At 40.9% G+C, this 17,956-nt stretch overlaps 2 protein-coding genes across 2 annotated transcripts; both read left to right on the top strand.

Moving 5' to 3' along the window:
- Nucleotides 1-1,914: 1,914 nt before the first annotated feature.
- dusp2 (dual specificity phosphatase 2) lies at nucleotides 1,915-4,917 on the top strand. Its single transcript, XM_034692393.1, has 4 exons — nucleotides 1,915-2,531; nucleotides 2,965-3,080; nucleotides 3,188-3,407; nucleotides 3,922-4,917. Exons 1-4 carry the CDS (start codon nucleotides 2,144-2,146, stop codon nucleotides 4,137-4,139), a joined length of 942 nt encoding a protein of 313 aa, XP_034548284.1. The 5' UTR covers nucleotides 1,915-2,143; the 3' UTR covers nucleotides 4,140-4,917.
- A 6,427-nt stretch (nucleotides 4,918-11,344) lies between these two features.
- Nucleotides 11,345-16,881, top strand: adra2b (adrenoceptor alpha 2B). Its single transcript, XM_034691202.1, has 2 exons — nucleotides 11,345-12,361; nucleotides 12,508-16,881. Exon 2 carries the CDS (start codon nucleotides 12,530-12,532, stop codon nucleotides 14,114-14,116), a length of 1,587 nt encoding a protein of 528 aa, XP_034547093.1. The 5' UTR covers nucleotides 11,345-12,361; nucleotides 12,508-12,529; the 3' UTR covers nucleotides 14,117-16,881.
- The last annotated feature ends 1,075 nt before the right edge of the window (nucleotides 16,882-17,956 follow it).

Here is a 17,956-nt window from a genome sequence, read left to right as displayed (position 1 = left end):
AGGGAGAGAGCACGACAAAGTGGGAGTGCAGCCTTGGGACTAGCAGGCCGCGGTGAGGGGAGTGGGAGAAGGGAAGTGGGAACAAGAGGAAAGTGGAGTCAGAGGTTTGAGTGGGAGACATTTGTGGGCAGGCTGAGTGATTTGAATGTGGGTTATTATGAGGATATGCAGACAAAAAACCATCAGATTACACCTTATGATTTAGACTCTCCCACTCAGCACATGAAATATGTTTTCCTCTGTGAAATAGGGCAGGGAGTGTGCAGTATCTAGGGGTGAAAAGAGGTCTGATGAGATCCTAGTGAATTACAGTAGCTTGTGTTTGGCCTACATTTGTCTAAGTAGAAAGTAAAAATAACTTTCATAAAACAAAATGTATTTCTCTTGTGATGAACTAAAAGGAATAGTTTTGTTTTCTGGAGTGGTGAAGGAACATCTGTTGCATTTGCAAATAGTGAATTCCCAAATATAGCATACACTTATACTGACTTTATTGTTTGGGTTGAACTTTTGTAAAAGTAGCTAAATTACATAGTTAAATTAACCCCGCCTGTCGCAGTGTATAGCCAAGCTTCCGTGTCGGTTCTACACCCGGTATCCTAACAAAGAAGCAGAGCTGACCAGGATCCCCTATCCCCCTATCATTAGTATTACACATATTAGTGATAAGAAGCTACCTCATATGACCCCACTTCAGAAAAAAAAAATCTTCCTTTAAAGCCCATACAAAATGTGTCAAGTTTAAGTTTTTCATCTCTGATTGTTATTAACAATTAAAAAGGCAACATCTGAATATCATTAATTGTTAATCAAGAGTTAAACATGCAAAAATAAATCTTCTTTTCCGTATATTGTTGGTATTTGAAGGCAAGGCAAGGCAACTTTATTTGTACAGGGCATTTAATACAGGAGGGCAACTCAATGTGCTTTACATTAAAACATTAAAAGCATTGGAAACATTCAGACAAGCATATAAGAGCACAATTAAAACGACAAATATAATAAAACAGAAAAGAAAAGGATGATTAGAAATATATTAAAAGTAAATTTAAAATTTGCATTTAAAGTGAGTTAAAATGAGCTTAGATAGGAAGGCAGTGGCAAATAAAAAAGTCTTAGTCTTTGATTTAAAAGAGGTGAGAGTTGGAGTGGACCTGCAGCTTTCAGGGAGTTTGTTCCAGATATGTGGTGCATTGAAAACACACTGATGCACACAAGTGTAATTACATTTCAATCCAAATGTTTCCTAATCATGCATGAGGTCACCAACATGATGAACAACAACTAAAGCATTTTCTACTGTCTCATCCTTTACATAAAAACAAACAAGTGAATTGCCTTTTGTGTTGAATGGTGAGTGGTTACTGTTTTTCCATAGGCAAATTAAATCTTTCTATGAAGCTATGCATGGGGAAAGTGGAACATCTACAAAATAGGCTCTGAAAGACACACAAGCTCAAGATTTCCCAGAAAAGCACAAACAAACCGATTCAAATCTTATTTCATTTTATCAGTGCAACATTTTACTTCCCCCCCAACTCAAAACCAAGGGGGGGTAGAGTCACTTTAATCTGTGAGCTGCATGGGTCCAGAGAACAGAATGCAGTGCAGAAACAGATTTAATCTAACCCAAATAACCAAACTGAGCCCTCATCCTGTCCTCAGGAGGCTGCTGTGTAGGGACGGTTTGGTTTAACTCTAAGCATAACGTCATTCAACACAAAAACACGGGATAACCCCAAACGGCCACGTGCGCGGTAGGAAAATAAAGCTTGACGTCAGTGTCCATATAAGGAGTGCCGACTTGTCCATATATGGTCGTTCCGTGTCTGACGTTGTTCCTTCTGTGGAAAACGAGGCGTGTCCGTGCTGACCCCGCCCCTCCCACAGCTGTTATCAATGAACAAGAGAAACTCTCAATCAAAGCTGATTTTAACAGACCTGACGGAGGGTTCAACAAGTGCTCTTCGCGTATTTCATTTTAATTATTTTTTACAAGTACATTACCAGCTGGTCAATGTCCTTATAAAAAAAAAAAATACACTAAAATCGGATACATTTTTTTATTCTTACTTTTTTTGTTTCTCATATCAAAAAAAGTAGTTTTGTTACGTTCTGATTATTTTACTACACTTTTAAAGCCATGACTTCGGGCAGTGAGCCTCTGGAAATAACTGGCAATGAGCTGGTCCATACCCTCAGGACCCCCCGGTACCAGTACACCTCTGCCGGGTGTGTGGTGCTGGACTGCAGACCTTTCCTCGACTTTTCTTTGGCGCACATTTGCGAGTCCCGAAATGTCAACTGGAACTCAATGCTGCGCCGAAGATCCAAGAGCTCGGTGGTGGCTCTGGAGTGGCTCATCCCGGATAAGTCGCTCGTGGGCCGGCTGCAGAGAGGAGAGTTTTCCCCCGTGGTTGTGGTGGATGAAAGCAGTCTCTCGGTGTCCGAGCTGAAGACAGAGAGTGTGGCCCAGATGTTGCTCACTGCACTGCAGAACGAAGTGCACACGCAGATCTGCTTTGTACAAGGTAATACGATTATCTTGTGTTAACATTACACCAAAAAGTCACATATTGAAAGAGAATAAAACTGACGTTATAGTATTTACCTTTTTTGGAATTCAGGGTGAATAGTGTTTATTCAAATGTTACAATAAAAAAATCAATGTTTCTTGAAAACATTAAATAAACCAACTTAGTTAATGATATTTTATTGTAAAACAGCAATCACATCCACATTCATACATTTTTTTCCATTTTTTTCTAATTATAGTGGGAGTTATATCTGTATGTATGAGTGTGAACATCTCCTTAATCAAACATTGAGGACAAACACGCACTCACAGATTTATAAGCTTCAATTTCATGTTTCCCACATCATTATTAGTTTTCACTCATCACATTTTTACGAAGGATTTCAGTGAAGATTTGGGTTTAGCTAATACTGTTGACCCTCATTTAGGTGGATTTGCTGGATTTTCTAAGGCCTACCCAGAGCTCTGTTACAGCTCTGCCAGCGTCTCTAAAGTGGAACCAGAGCCAACAGTGACAGGACGGAGGACACCAGCATATGATCAAGTAAGATAATGTTATAAAACTAGTGAACTGCAGTATTTACAAGACCAGCAACCAAATGATTATTCCTGCTTCTAAACAGACTCTCTCTTTTATTTTGTCAATTACAGGGTGGTCCGGTGGAGCTGCTACCCTTCCTTTTTCTGGGTAGTGCCATCCACTCATCACGTAGAGAGACCCTCATGGCAGCGGGTATCACAGCCGTGCTCAATGTGTCCTCCACATGTCCTAACTTCTACGAGGGGGAGTTTCAGTACCTGCGGCTCACTGTGGAGGACACTCTGGCTGCTGACATCCGAGCCTGCTTCTCCACAGCTATCAACTTCATCGGTCAGTTTCTCCTGTGAACTTCTATAACCCTCCACCTGTGGGCCTTAACCTCTTTAAAGTTGATTGACAAACCAAACACTCTGTGAATTGTTGTTGTAGTTAAGTGAGCTATATATTTACACTCTTGTTGAAACTAAATATCTGAAAAATGTCTCTAAGCAGCTTGTACACCATAATCCTTTTATAGGCTAGACTCATGGATCAAAAGTTCTCTTGTCTGATTACACAACAGCTGGATTATGCTGCACAACCTGAACAGGAGAAATGTATTTATCCACATTAGATTTTTTGCAGCTTTTGCCCCCCTTCTTTGCAAAGTTAAATCCAGGTTTAGGCAAAGTTGCATTCATGAGAGTTAACTTTGGTGTATTATGACTACATTTCATTTCTGGGTGAATGCTCCAGTTAGGTTCTTGTCTTTGAAACATTTTCAGGAAGGTAGTGGTGTGAAATGAAGTGCATAAACACTGATGTTTCTTCTCTCTGTCTCTTTTCTTTTCCTCTCCGCCTACAGACTCAGTGAAGCAGAGTGGAGGTCGGGTGCTGGTGCACTGCCAAGCAGGTATCTCCCGCTCGGCTACCATCTGCCTGGCCTACCTCATGCACACGCAGCGTGTCAAACTGGACGAGGCCTTCGACTTTGTGAAGCAGCGACGTCAGGTCATCTCCCCTAACCTGGCCTTCATGGGACAGCTGCTGCAGTTTGAGACTGACGTGCTCTGCCAGGGTTGAAGTCCCAGAGACGCATTAAGGGGAAGGAGCCCAACATGACTGTACTTTTTAGTTAATTGTGCTGGACTCTGAGGATTATCAGGACTCGTGTGCATGTGTACTGTTTGTACTCTCAAAGCTAGTACATTTCAGAAGTGTGTACATTTAGAGAAAGCCATTTGTGCTGCTGGCATCACATAACTGGTTGATGTAAAGCAACAAATGCGAAACAGCAAACAGAAGCTGGCATTACAAGCTCTGCTGTTAAGAACCACAGTCTGAACTATTATGATCCTGAGCCAGTAGGGTGGAGCAGCTATGACATAATTTCCCTGACGTTCAACACTTGTGGGGAATCGCGCCTGCTTGTCAGGTTTTGTCTGTGCATTATTTTGTGTGACATATGTGCCTGATCTTTTACAAGGGCTGTCTCCTTTTAGACTCAAATTCATTCCTACACAGATCAAACCCCTGTGATATGTCGTGTCTTTTTATGAGACAACACTGTGATACCTTCTAAAGCAATACTGAACAAATTACATGTTTATTTTTCTGATATATGTAAATGCACTAACTACAGTTAGTCTCATCACTCTGTATCCTGAGAGAGAATGTTCATTCAAAGTGTAAGATTATGTTTTTTATAATGTACATAGAGTTTATATTTTTATTTATTACTTCAGCAACTTGTCATGACAGTTTGGACGTGATCACTGTCTGTTACTGCACTTTATGCCTACACAGTTTGGCTGATTCCTGCTGTTTTTTCCACTGAAATAAAAACATGCTATGGAACACACTGAGTCTATTTACTCTGTGTGATGGCTTTCCTCCACACCCACTGTGACACACATTTTACTCAAGTACAGTCAGAATTCAATCCCACGCTGTCTCTCTGGACAGATAGTAATCTCTCAGCTGTCAACCCTGAGTGTTTTTTTAAGTTTTTCAGCAAAATAAAGTTGAAAATGAATCATTTCAATCACTGACCTTGCTGCATTAGTTCCACTTTTGCTTAATCAGAAAGTATTAAAACTGCATTGCTGAGAATTTTGCAGGATTATCCACAGAGAATGGGTTTTTACAGTATGAAGTACTTTTGAGCTCAACAACCAGTGACACACATTTCACTTCCACATACTTAAGTTGTGAGAACAACTACAAGACCAGAAGACCATAAATGCTGTTGGTAATCAGGAAGTTTGGGAAGTCCATGTAACTGACTGAAACATGTTTGACATTTTGATCTGATAGACACAGAGAATAAACACTCTTAACCACATAAGTACACCTATTATCTGTTCCTGATTCATGCTGCATATCTGCTTTTATTGCTCTTCACTGACCTGGATTGTGATTTCTATTATATCTGCAGTGATTAACATTCAATCACAAAAACACCTGTTTGTCAAATGTACAAAAGGTCACATAGATATCAGACACGGCTCATATGACTTATTTCCTCATAGTTAAAGGTCTCCATTTTACAAATTTCCACTAACCCACGGCACACCCCTTAATTTTGAACACCAATAAAAAACATTTTATTTGATTTTATAAACAAATTCAGTCAACTTAATCAGGAAGGAGGCAATGTCAGAGTACTTTGACTGCATTAAATACAAGCTTCAAGCACTACCTCATCACCTCATGCAAATAACACCGCCCACACTCTTATGTTGGTCATAGCTAAAATAATCCACTTCCTCTCATTTGCATGTATCCATTGCCCAAACATGTACGCAGGCGTGACTGTTACGCTCAACTTCTTCCCCTCCTTCCATTAGCATTCCTTTTTCCACACAGAGGGCACAGAAACCCACCTCAGAGTTTTCCAGTTTTGATTGAGACTTCAAGTGAAACCCAGAAAAATAACTTTAGTTCTGCTTTGTGCTCATTTGGACTTTCAAAGTCACATCAAGTTGACACCATTTGAAGTTTAGGTTTGAAATCAGGCATATCTTAATGGATTTTTTTTTTCCATCAAGCTCAGGCTTTCAGCTGATAGTTACAGCTTTCATCTGTGAAGGTCAATATTTTCTTTGTATGTACATAAGCAAATAGGTATATATTGTGAGGAATGGTGTGTTTGTGCATAGATATATTCTGAGTACCAAAAATACATTCTTACTCTCTGAATGCAATATTGATCAATTCATTTTAGGCAAAGTATTCAAACATTTAGATGTATTATACAAAGTTAAATCTGGACTTTCCAGCCTTTGAGCTTGTGATCAACATAAATAAATACATTGATTCTCTTCAAGACAACATGTAAGAATTCTATGAATTGTGAGCATTTCCAACCAAGAGTGAAAACTACTTTGTTGAATAGTTTAATTGAAAAACCTGTTCAAGGTGGACAAAGATATCTATATATATGTGAATATTAATACACAGACACACACACATGTGTATATATAGGAATAAACATACATAAATATACATACACATACAGATATAGATATAGATATAGATATATACAGTATTTATACAGAGAGAGAAAGAGAGAGTGGGAGGGATAGATGGATAAGTATATTTATATGTGTATGTGTAAATATATTTTATATTTATCCATATATCGCTCTTTCGCTCTCTTTGTATTCTGTTTATATATATATACATATTCACATATATACAGGTATATATATACATATATGTGTGTTTATGTGTGTATATATATATTCACATATATACAGGTATATATGTACATATATGTGTGTTTATGTGTGTATATATATATTTGTATTTATATACACACATATACATATATATGTATATATACACAGAAAGAGAGAGACAGATATAGATGTATAGATATACCTGCGTACGAATATATATATAACAGTACACACATATACATACTAAAGAACAAGCTTTTTGGTGGTGAGCACATATCAAAACATACATAAACTTAACCCACACTGATATACTTCTCTACACACCCACAGATAAAAGTGGTCACACACAAGTCCACCCTCACATGTGAGGCCTCACAATGGTCAGAGGCACTGTGGTATCTATGTTTGAAAAACGAGAGGCCTTTACTTTCAGATATATACAGTGATGTAATGTAGTTATAATCCTTCCTCTCAAACACTCTTAATATATCCCCGTCTTATATTATACTTTTCTACCTTTCAAAAACTTGGGTTTGGTTAAGTTATTGAACTTTATGCACAACCTTCCTTCGAGTATTTTAAATCCACAACTTTTGATTGTAACTGGGTTCATTAAAATTATATTTTACAGTAATATTTTTATAACCAGAGGCTCAAAATATATGTCTTCTTTCGCTGTAGGTTGTTTCAAAAATGAAATCAGCCTTTTCCCCACCAGTAAAGTGTGATTAGAATCACTTGCCACTGGTTTGCAGTGAGACAGTGCCACCTGGTGACGATTTTTCAAATGACTTCAATTCAGGATAATCCAGACTTCTCCAGCAGATGACGCCAGCAGACTGTCTGTTAGCTGTGGCCACCTTTCTATTACCAAGATAACACAGAGCACACACTCTCCCTATCAGTACTATTTACACATCTAAATGAATTTTGGTGTCATTTCACTTGGTCATTTATTTATCTCAGGCAGCAGACTGTTCCACCTCACCTTCATTTGAATGGCTTTTTCATCTCGCTGGTTGTATTCGCTCCCTTTTCAGTTGTCTGGCTCCTTAATGGAAACAGACTCACCGTTACTCACACTCCGCAGCCAGATTAAACTAGTGTCAGGATCAATCATATTGCATTAGGCTGAGGAAATACGTACCCAGTGTGTGTGTGTGTGTGTGTGTGTGTGTGTGTGTGTGTCTGTGTGTCTGTGTGTGTGTGCCTGTTCTGCAGGTGTGAAAAGAGGAAAAGATCAGGGGTTTGAACATGGATCACACACTTCTAGCTGTAGTTATTTATAGTGTTGGTATTCACACCTGAATATGGTGTCACTCAATCAAGAAATCCCAGTTGGAGAAAAGTGCTATGAGATGATATGAGAGATGTGTATGATTATGTAAGCGAGATAATTATATATGATATGAAGGAACTAAAGAAGAAGACTGCAGGCGCAGACAAAAGCTGCAAAAATTACATATGGAATCAGGAAAATCACTGCAGAAGCACTGAGGAGCGCCCATTGTTATTATTGGCAGATTGTGGACACAATCAGATACACACACTTTTTCCTTAGTCTAAACTTATGCATAACTACATTTTTAAAGCTTTAAGCACATTCAAGTAATCAACCTGAGAGAAAAAAAATCACGGTCGAGTTGATATCCTCACATTGAAATGCAGCCTGTGACAAACAGTTACTTCTTCTAAAGAGAAGGTCAATAAGGTTACAACCTCAACCCTATAGTTCCAGATCAACTCATACCCTCAACTTAACTTAAACTTCACTCCAGTTGTAACTTTGAAATCAAGCTTTAGACACCTGTGGGTCAAAACATTCTCACTTTTCAAATCTGTCAGTTTTCAAACTTCAGAGGTCCTGACAAAGGTAGATTTACAGGAACACCCTCACACACAGAAAACAGGCAGACCCCAACCAATTACTCAAGAAAAAGTTGAAAGTGGAGGCATCCAAAGGGCAGGTACTGTACTATAATTGATTTGGACCTGACCCATAATGTGCAGAGACTCCCACCACAACCCTGCAGTATGCTGTAATGTTGAACTCATTTGAGACTCTTTATCTCCACTTCTTTGTTTTTGTCGATCTTACAACACCAAGAGACGTTAATAAAACTTTTACAAAGCAAGTAAAGTTTGCTGGAAGAGCAGGTGCCCTTTACCTGCATCAAGAGCAGCAAACTTTCTTCAGTCTGGATGTCAAACAAAGAATTACTGATCCACAGTGCATGATGCATGACGGCAGGATTTCCTCCAGGCTGGTGTGTATCTGTGCTGGGTGTGTGTGCACACAGGTTTGTACATTACATTCTCTATACACAACAAGCACTTCAGAAGTGATGTACTGTGCACTGAACGCTGTTTGCTTCTCAATCTCTGTAACCTTGGCATTAGTGACACACCCCTCTCCCCCAGAATGCATTTCCAGCGTGTTACTAAGCACGGTTCACCCATGGAAACAGAGACACTTGATTGGAGTGCTCGCTCCCACTAAAAGCTTTATTCGCTTTGCCTTTATATTTAGAATGTGTAGCGTGGAGCGAAAAATGTACAACCATTATTGTCTGTGGCTTCAGGTCACACAATCACAGAGGATTGTAATTCCATGGGTGGCTCACTGTGCTTCTCTCTCATTAAAGCAGCAGCACTGTGTGTGGGGGATGACACAACAAAACACGCAAACAGGCCCACCTACCCACACACCATTCATAAGATTGTGTGTTTGCATGTGTATAGGCTTCAGAATGTGTGTTGTTTGTTTCACACAGTCCACCTACATGCATGGACAAACTCTGCCTCTGTTTAAATTAGGGCTTATTAAAAAGAACCAGCCGGATGTAGGTTTTTACCCCATAATTGAACACTAAACACTAGATCTCAGTTATAATGAGGGATCCAGTGGATCATGTTTGCATCTTCAGGCAGGAAGTGTTTCAGGCTGCATATTGCAGAGGTATTTAAATGGAAGTCAAGTGATGATGTAAATGCATGAGCACAGAAAGCAAGTGCCTCGTAGCCCTGCCCTGTACCCTGCACACTGAGCTGAGGTGGAAGGTAACAAAGTGCAGGCAGCTGTGAGCATGAGCAGACTGTATAATATAACTCATGAGGAAATACTTCATTTTACTACAACTTTTATTTAATGGTTATAATTAACGGTTTCTGTGCAGTAAAGGGTTTGTATGCAAAATCTGTAAACTACGAGAATGTATTATTTATGTGAAATATTCATTTAGAGGCCACCTACCGTTTAATGCATCACTAATTTAACACTGCAAGGGGGAAGACTCTTGTTTTATTCGAATTTTCCAAAAGTTTGGGACTTTTTGTGCATTACAAAGATTATACTTATCTCGAAAAGCTTAGAGTCAGCTCTTTATTAACATTCCTCAGAAGTTTGTACTGTGAAGACATTTGGACATGTTTCAAAACTAACAGCATGATATATTTATTTAATTTACAACACTGAAAAATGTCACCAAGGGTTTTTAATACAGTTTTATTGAAAAAAAATAGAACAACAATGTCATAAAAACATATAGGCCTACAGGAAAGCTTAACGAGTGAGGCTACCACAAAAAAAACCTTGACAAATACATAAATATAAAAACTCAACACAAATCTTACCTCTGGCTAAAATACTGTAGTTGTATTTCTGACTGAAAATATTAACTGGTGTGATGAGCAAACTTGGAGAATTACAGATAATACTGCTTTTAAAATGAAAAACATTATTCAGCCATATCTGTTCCTCTATATTTACTCTTCAGCATTTTGAAGTGAGCAGAGAGCAGAGCAGAGAAAGAGGGTTAGAGGGATGGTTAGAAAAATGATGATGATGATGATGATGATCATGATCATCATCATCATCATCATCATCATCATCATCATCATCATCATCATGATGACAATTCACAACTAGTAAGCTGTTAATAATAAGAAAGACAACCTCTACTTTCCAGGCAGACACCTCAAGCAGAATCAGACTGATAGGAGGACAGCTACCTGCTTTACTGGATGGCCAGAGGAAGTGGGATATAGGAAGAGAGGTAAAAGACATAGATGTTGATTATGATGATGATTCATCCACCATGAGCAAGCATTTTGTAACTGGTGAAAAGAAGAAAAATCAGGCAGAAACCTTGTGCAGAACCAGACTCATTGATGAACAGCTATCTGCCTGGACTGGAGAGAAATCGGTAAAGACAAAACCATGGTGCTGATGATGATTGATGATGATGATGATGATGATGATGATGATGATGATGATGATCATGATGATGATGATGATGATGATAATGATGACGATGATGATGATCGATTGATCGATTGATTGATTGATTGATTGATTGATTGATTGATTGATTGATTGATTGATTGGTTGATTGATTGATTGATTGATTGATTGATTGATTGATTGATTGATTGATTGATTGATTGATTGATTGATTGATCAAGCTGCTTTGGGTCCCTGAAATGGAGTTTACTGTAAAGCAAATGGTTTTATTTCTATCCTCTTAGCCTGACACCTCACCAGTGCCACCCAACAAGTCTTTCCTGCTGTGACTGCTGGCCGATCCGCTTTGGTGTGGATTTATCATAAGAGGGAGGGAAAAGCGAGAGAGAGGTCTACAAGGATAGAGAGAGCAAGCATCCCATGACGCCTGCAGCCCCAGAATGACATCAGCAGGTCGAAAAAGAAGCGCAGGAGGGAGATGGGAGGCACCCCTACTTTATTAGATTTCGTGCTGAGGTCCTGCTCACCAGTGAGGATGCTACTGCGCCTCTGTGAGGACGCTTGTGATGTGCGCCAGCGGAGAGGCTGGAACATGGCACAACGATGAACTTCAGTGGAGACAAAAGCGCAAAAAGGACCGTGAAAGAAGTCCTGAGACTCATAGACTGAAACTGTTCTGCAGGGATCATTTTTCAATTGAAGAAAAGGCGCGTTTTGACAACATATCTGGCTTCACGCGCAGGGCTGGAGAGCTCGATGTTAACTTTGACTTTTCTCCTTTTCCTTTGACTGGAAACGCTTTCATCTGTGCGGTTGTTCTTCACAGGGAAAGACTGGTATCTCTTTTTATTAGTAAATCGATGTAAATATTGCATATTTTATTTTGAATTCACCTTTCCAATTGTTGTTGTTTTTGTGTAGGACAGTCAGGCAGACGCGCGACTCTAAACGAGGACGCACGGAGATCGCACACGTGCCAAGATTATTAACTCTGATCTAATATTGTATATTCAATTCAATTTTGCTGTATTCGATTACACATTTACCATATTAGATAATTATAACTCAAATCCTCCCATCTTACTAATTCACTGATGCAAAAGGGATCAACTTTGTGCGTAAAATAAGTTTTTGTTCTTTTGGCTCTATAGTAAAGGCTGACGCACAACAGCCAACATCAAAACCATTTAATTCTCCTATTGGATATGGTGTAACCGACAGAGTGGCACGCCTAGTTAATTAAAAAGCATTGATCCGCGTCCTGACGCACAGCCCCCGGACTGTTTTGGGCTTAAAATGGACTTGGAAAACTTGGCGTGGAGAATGCAAGGGAGCTAACGTTTGGAATCAACGCGGAGAGAAAACAAGAGCAAACTAAGGTAAATATTATATTTATTGTAATTTATTGTTAACACAGGTTATTGTACAAAGTACCATCATTCTATGTCCCAATTTTTAAGAGTATGAAATGCGTTTTACCATAAAATCACAACCAGTGACATCAACATATTTTTAACCCATAAAGCCTCCTGGAGATCTAACCCAGCATGGCCTCGGGTCCGGACAGTGGCTGCTCGCTGGAGCTAAACGGCTGGAACAGCAGCGCGAGCGGCTCCGGAGCCTCCATCCCCTGTAACCAAAGCATTCTGAAGCTCGCCCCCTACTCTCCTGAGGCCACGGCGGCCTTCGCCACCGCCATCACCCTTATGGCCGCTTTCACCATCGTAGGAAACGTCATGGTCATCATCGCCGTCCTGACCAGCCGCTCCCTCCGAGGTCCGCAGAATCTCTTCTTAGTGTCTCTGGCTGCTGCGGATATTTTAGTGGCCACTCTCGTTATCCCCTTTTCTCTGGCCAATGAGCTGCTTGGCTACTGGTACTTTAAATCTCTGTGGTGTGAGATCTACCTGGCGCTGGACGTGCTCTTTTGCACCTCCTCCATCGTGCACCTATGCGCCATCTCCTTAGACCGCTACCTGTCCATCTCCAGGGTCACCTACGGCCGTCAGCGGACTCCCAAGCGCATCAAAGCCGCCATTGTGGTGGTGTGGCTCATCTCTGCCATCATCTCCTTCCCTCCTCTGCTCTCTCTGAACAAAAGTGAGGGAGGGGACCTGGGCAGTGAGCGAGGACCTCAGTGCCAGCTGAATGATGAGCGCTGGTACATCCTCTACTCCACCATCGGCTCCTTCTTTGCTCCCTGCCTCATCATGATCCTGGTCTATGTCAGAATCTACCAAATCGCCAAGCAAAGAACTCGCTGCCCCCCAGGAGAGCCAAGGAAGGATGGGGTTGGATCTGCTACGCCAAGTCAGCCTCCAAAACATGTCCAAGCCAATGGAAAGGATGGTGAAGAAAGCACACCTCCATCATCAACCAAAAACTGCAATGACAGACCCCCCAGCCTCGCCATAAACACCTCTCCTCCTTCAGGAGAGACCCAAACTTCCCAGAATCCCACCACCAATAATCTCCTGCAGCCCCCATCCCCATCTCTACCTATGACTCCTGTCACAGCCTCCCAGGACACCTCTGCCCATGCCCCCTCAACCCCCTCTTCTGTGCCTGCCCCTGCCAAAACCAAAAAGGAGGAGAAGAAGAAGAACAAGAAGGTCAAGCAGGGGAAAAAAAAACCTGACAATAACAACGGCGACAGCTCTAGCACAGACAGCGATATGGAACACAGCCACGGAGGAGGCCGAGGCAGCACCAGTATGCCAGGGTCACCTGCAGGAGGGGGGGTTCACTCCCCGGCATCGGTCAAGCGTTACCGGGACATGATGGCCACGTCAAAGGGGGCTCGGCTGGTGCCTGGGAGGAAGTCAAAAACAGAGAACAACCCTGGAGCAGCGAGGCGGAAAGCGATGGTGAACAGAGAGAAGCGTTTCACCTTTGTGCTGGCGGTGGTCATCGGGGTCTTTGTGGTGTGCTGGTTCCCGTTTTTCTTCTCTTACTCTCTGCAGGCAGTGTGTCCAGATACCTGTGCCATCCCTGATCCTCTCTTTAAGTTTTTCTTCTGGATTGGGTACTGCAACTCCTCGCTCAACCCCGTCATATACACCATCTTCAACAAAGACTTTAGAAAGGCCTTTAAGAAGATACTCTGCAGAAGCACGAAGGGGACTTTCTTTTAGTAGTAGACACAAACATCTTTTCCTGCAGCATAGATAACTGACCATTTCATATTTTCAGATCACATTTAAAGGGCTCATATAAAAAAGCACGTTAACCAGTGAAAATTCCAGCAGAAAATCTAGAACTGAAAGCCTCTCTTTTACAGCCACAGTGTGAGCAAACAGAAAACTTGCACTGTGAAATTCCAACTTCCAACTGATACAGACACACAGACATTGTTACAGGGTGTGGGGCAAAAATAGGACACTGAATAGAGGCAGTGTGGAACACTAAAGGGTTTAGCACTCACTAAGATTTGAAATCAAATTTGATCTTTATTTCATATTGAAGAATGGAAAACTCACAAGAGAATCACAAGAGAAATGTCCTTAAAGAAAGTAAATACAGAATGTTAAATGTATACAGTTGTGCAATTGTTTATGACTTCAGAATTGATAGGGAAAGAAAACTGGTAGAAAAAAGAAGGATAAGTAACCTTTGATTCCAGTGAGCCGAGGGCCTTTTACTTATCTATAAAGAGCACAAAAAGGGTGGTGGTGATTTCTTACGTCTGCAGTCTTAATTTGCCTCAGCTGCAGGGCAAACATGTGTCTCTCGATTTTTATCTAAAATGAGCAACAACAAGAGAAGGTTTTTCTGACAATCTCAAATGTGATAGCACAGACAAGGGCGCCCTTTCAAACTGAGCTTTTTATGTGGAGAGCTCCTCGCGTCAGACACCTCGCTCTCGGCAGGGTGTGGGTCACAAGGGACACTCAGGTTGTTTGGTATGACACATTGGGATTTGACATTTCGTGAAGCATATGCTGAGCTAAAGTCTGCTGGATTTGGGACTTAAAAGCACATCCCTTGGGTTAGCCGAGATGTTGAAGACACCTTGTGAACCCTGTTTCCTGATTTTAACTCTGGATGGAGCAGACTAATGCTTCAGTATTTCGACATTTCAGTGACAGAAAACTTGTTGAAGCCTCTTGAACGTGCTTCAGAGGTTACTCACAGAACTCAATGGGAGGTGCATCAAGAAGACTGAAAAACCTGATCTAACATGTGAACATTATTTTCTCAGCAGGTAGACATTTACATTGACTCAAAAGGACAGATTTGTGTAATGTTACCCCTGATATGTGTGTTTTTTTTTCAAGAATCACTTGGCTGAGTCACTCCTCACAGACGCCTCCGGCACATCCTTGCCTGTGGTGGACCTCTACACGGCACATTTGGGCTTCTCTCTGAGAGGCGAGAGAATGAATAGCACATTTATTTTTCTCACCAAGAGACTGTGTCTGCTTCCTCGACAAAGAGAGGACAAAAAATGTGTCTGTAACTGTGAACACCACACAGGCTTATTGACTCAATGGGACAAGGGCTGTCAGCAGTAACTCTTCAGTTTGCTAATTGTCTAATTCTGCTGACCTGTGTGACTGCGTGTGTGCATGAGAGACTGCGTGTGTGTTGACCTAATGTTATTTTCTGTAGAGTGTCAGTGCCTTCTCTGGCTGCTGTGCACTACAGATCTACTGTAAGATTAAGAAGGAAGGAGAGCAGATTTTTGGGTGCAGGCCTTGCTTTTCTGTCTGTCATATGAATGTCAAGGAGAAGGAGAAGTATAACTCCATGTTTAGACAGTCTTACTGAACCTAAAGTCAGTGTTTAACAGTGATATTTAGTAAATGGCTTTTTATTGATCACCCTCAAGGGACCAAAGAGCCTTACAGGACACCAGCCTGACTCAGTGATATCCGGCTCTATGTTGCTTTAAGTGAACTTTATATTTGATGTTTGTGACGGGAGGCAGAGATTGAAAACACTGTATTATTTATTTCAAACTTTTTGTGCTTGTTGAACTGTCTGTTATCTATTTATTGTTCAGTTACTGTGCTTTTTGTTCTTAAAGTGGAACCGATCAAAGAGCGAGAACACTGTACAGATTTTTAATATCTTGAAGAAGTTGCTTTGAGAGATTGAGCTACGTTTGAGCTTGAGGGGAGATGTGATTTGTGTTGAATTGAAAGCACACAAGCCTTGAGTTTTTGTGCATAATGCAGAAACTACAGTGCAACATCTATCATCATTGTATCATGTAGTTCTGGTAAGGAAAAAAAAGTTTAGTCAAGCACATTCATGGATGTAGAAATTATCAAGCATTCTGCAGCAGGAAAAAAACTCGCCTCACCAGTGTTGTCAAACTTTTCCTAAAAGAGAAATCGATCGTGAAAATGTCAATTGCACCCAAAGCCAGTTTCAGTTGGATGATTTGCAGGCTTTGTGCAGGACATTAAGGCTACAATCCATACTATACCCAGCGCTTAGAGATCCAAATAACCAATAAGAAGAAAATTGTGTAGAGTAAGAGCTGCTTGCACCCATACCTCTGTTTCATGTCCTTGTCTGAAATGGTTATTTTTCTCTCCTGAAACACAAACAGCTTAAGCAAAGTAATTATAACAAAAATAGCCACACGGTCATGGATTCATGACTGTGTTCAGAAAATACGACTCGTAATGCTGCTCAAACTTCACCAAACCATGGCTTTAAGTGGTGAGACTGCTGCTTTGTTTATTTAAGAAAAGTATGATTTATGGCTTAAAGGTGACAGGTGCAATAATCCGCCTCTTGATCACCATCTTTTCCCCTGAAAGCGCCTGTATTGTCTCTTCTTCTACAGTGTTTGGACCAAAATGCATGGTCTGAGCTTTACAATCATCTATCCCCCATTTGTCATCACGCCATCTCCAGTTTGGAAATAAAGCTACTTGAAAACGTATGACTCACTTCCCGCTTCGTTTGTTTCATATATTGATATGAAATCAGGGCAGAGAGGAGGAGAAAACATTTCCAGGAAGAGCGTTGCCAACAAGTTATTTCACAAATATGAGAGAATTAACAGAATGATGTTTTTCTGGCTAACATGTTGAACCCGAGAGCAATCCGAAGCAATTTCCAGCCATTATAAAAAATAGCAAAAGAAAAAGGCAACACAACTCCAGGAAATAGTCCATAACATGGTGGGCTGATGGAGGTTCAAGATGTCATTGGGAAATGTCCTATCACAGGGGGACATGAGAAGTAGGACGCAGCAGAGGCAGCATAATGTTGCCTGCTGCCAACAAACACAGAGGAAGTCTATAAGGAATTAGAGCATGTTGCTAAATATCACATATGCACACACACACACTCATACACATACACAAATAAATTCACATGCTGAATGTGTTATCTCCCACCAAGTGTCACATACTTTATTCCAGTCATGAAACCGGCTCACACACACACACTTGTTGTGACAGCTTGTTATATTTGAGGTTAGCAGGCCTGTGGTGAATTGTAATTGATTTATGCTGATGGGTAGTTTGAGAATTTCTCTGTCCTGTTTTTCCCTCTCAAATACACACGCACACCATCCATGTGAAGCTTCACCTGCGTGTCCTCACGGTTACATTTCCATATTCATGGCTAAGCTGTGATTTGAGGTGCAGGCCGAGGTGAATAGATAACTTATCAGAGCCTGGTGTTGGAGGCCTTGAGGTGTGTGTTTACAATGTTGTATAATCATACAGACATAGCATCCCTAAGCTCCTGATTCTCCAACCTCAGCTGGAATATAAAGCAGGACAGAACGGTGGCAGTGGACCCTCCAGAGAGAAAGGATGAAGAGAGTCCGACTCACATGAAGCACTATGCACTCATTAGATTCTCATTCGCACATGATAGTAGCCTCGAGAATTCAAAAAAAGCACACACAAGCTACCACACAAGGATGGCTGTCCCCAGAAACACACACACACACACACACACATTAAGTTTAATTTTCAAATTCATGATGGATGTAGCACTCCTCT

Source organism: Notolabrus celidotus, chromosome 9, assembly GCF_009762535.1.
Source record: "Notolabrus celidotus isolate fNotCel1 chromosome 9, fNotCel1.pri, whole genome shotgun sequence".
Taxonomy (NCBI): Eukaryota; Metazoa; Chordata; class Actinopteri; order Labriformes; family Labridae; genus Notolabrus; species Notolabrus celidotus.
Note: the sequence above shows the minus strand (reverse complement) of the source record. Positions and strands in the feature narration are given on the sequence as shown.

Excerpts from the sequence above, each read along its gene's own strand:
- dusp2 (XM_034692393.1), top strand. The coding sequence starts at position 2,144 with ATGACTTCGGGCAGTGAGCCTCTGGAAATAACTGGCAATGAGCTGGTC. Across the intron at positions 3,081-3,187 it reads GGACACCAGCATATGATCAA|GGTGGTCCGGTGGAGCTGCT; the intron begins GTAAGATAATGT and ends TGTCAATTACAG. Across the intron at positions 3,408-3,921 it reads CACAGCTATCAACTTCATCG|ACTCAGTGAAGCAGAGTGGA; the intron begins GTCAGTTTCTCC and ends CTCCGCCTACAG.
- adra2b (XM_034691202.1), top strand. The coding sequence starts at position 12,530 with ATGGCCTCGGGTCCGGACAGTGGCTGCTCGCTGGAGCTAAACGGCTGG.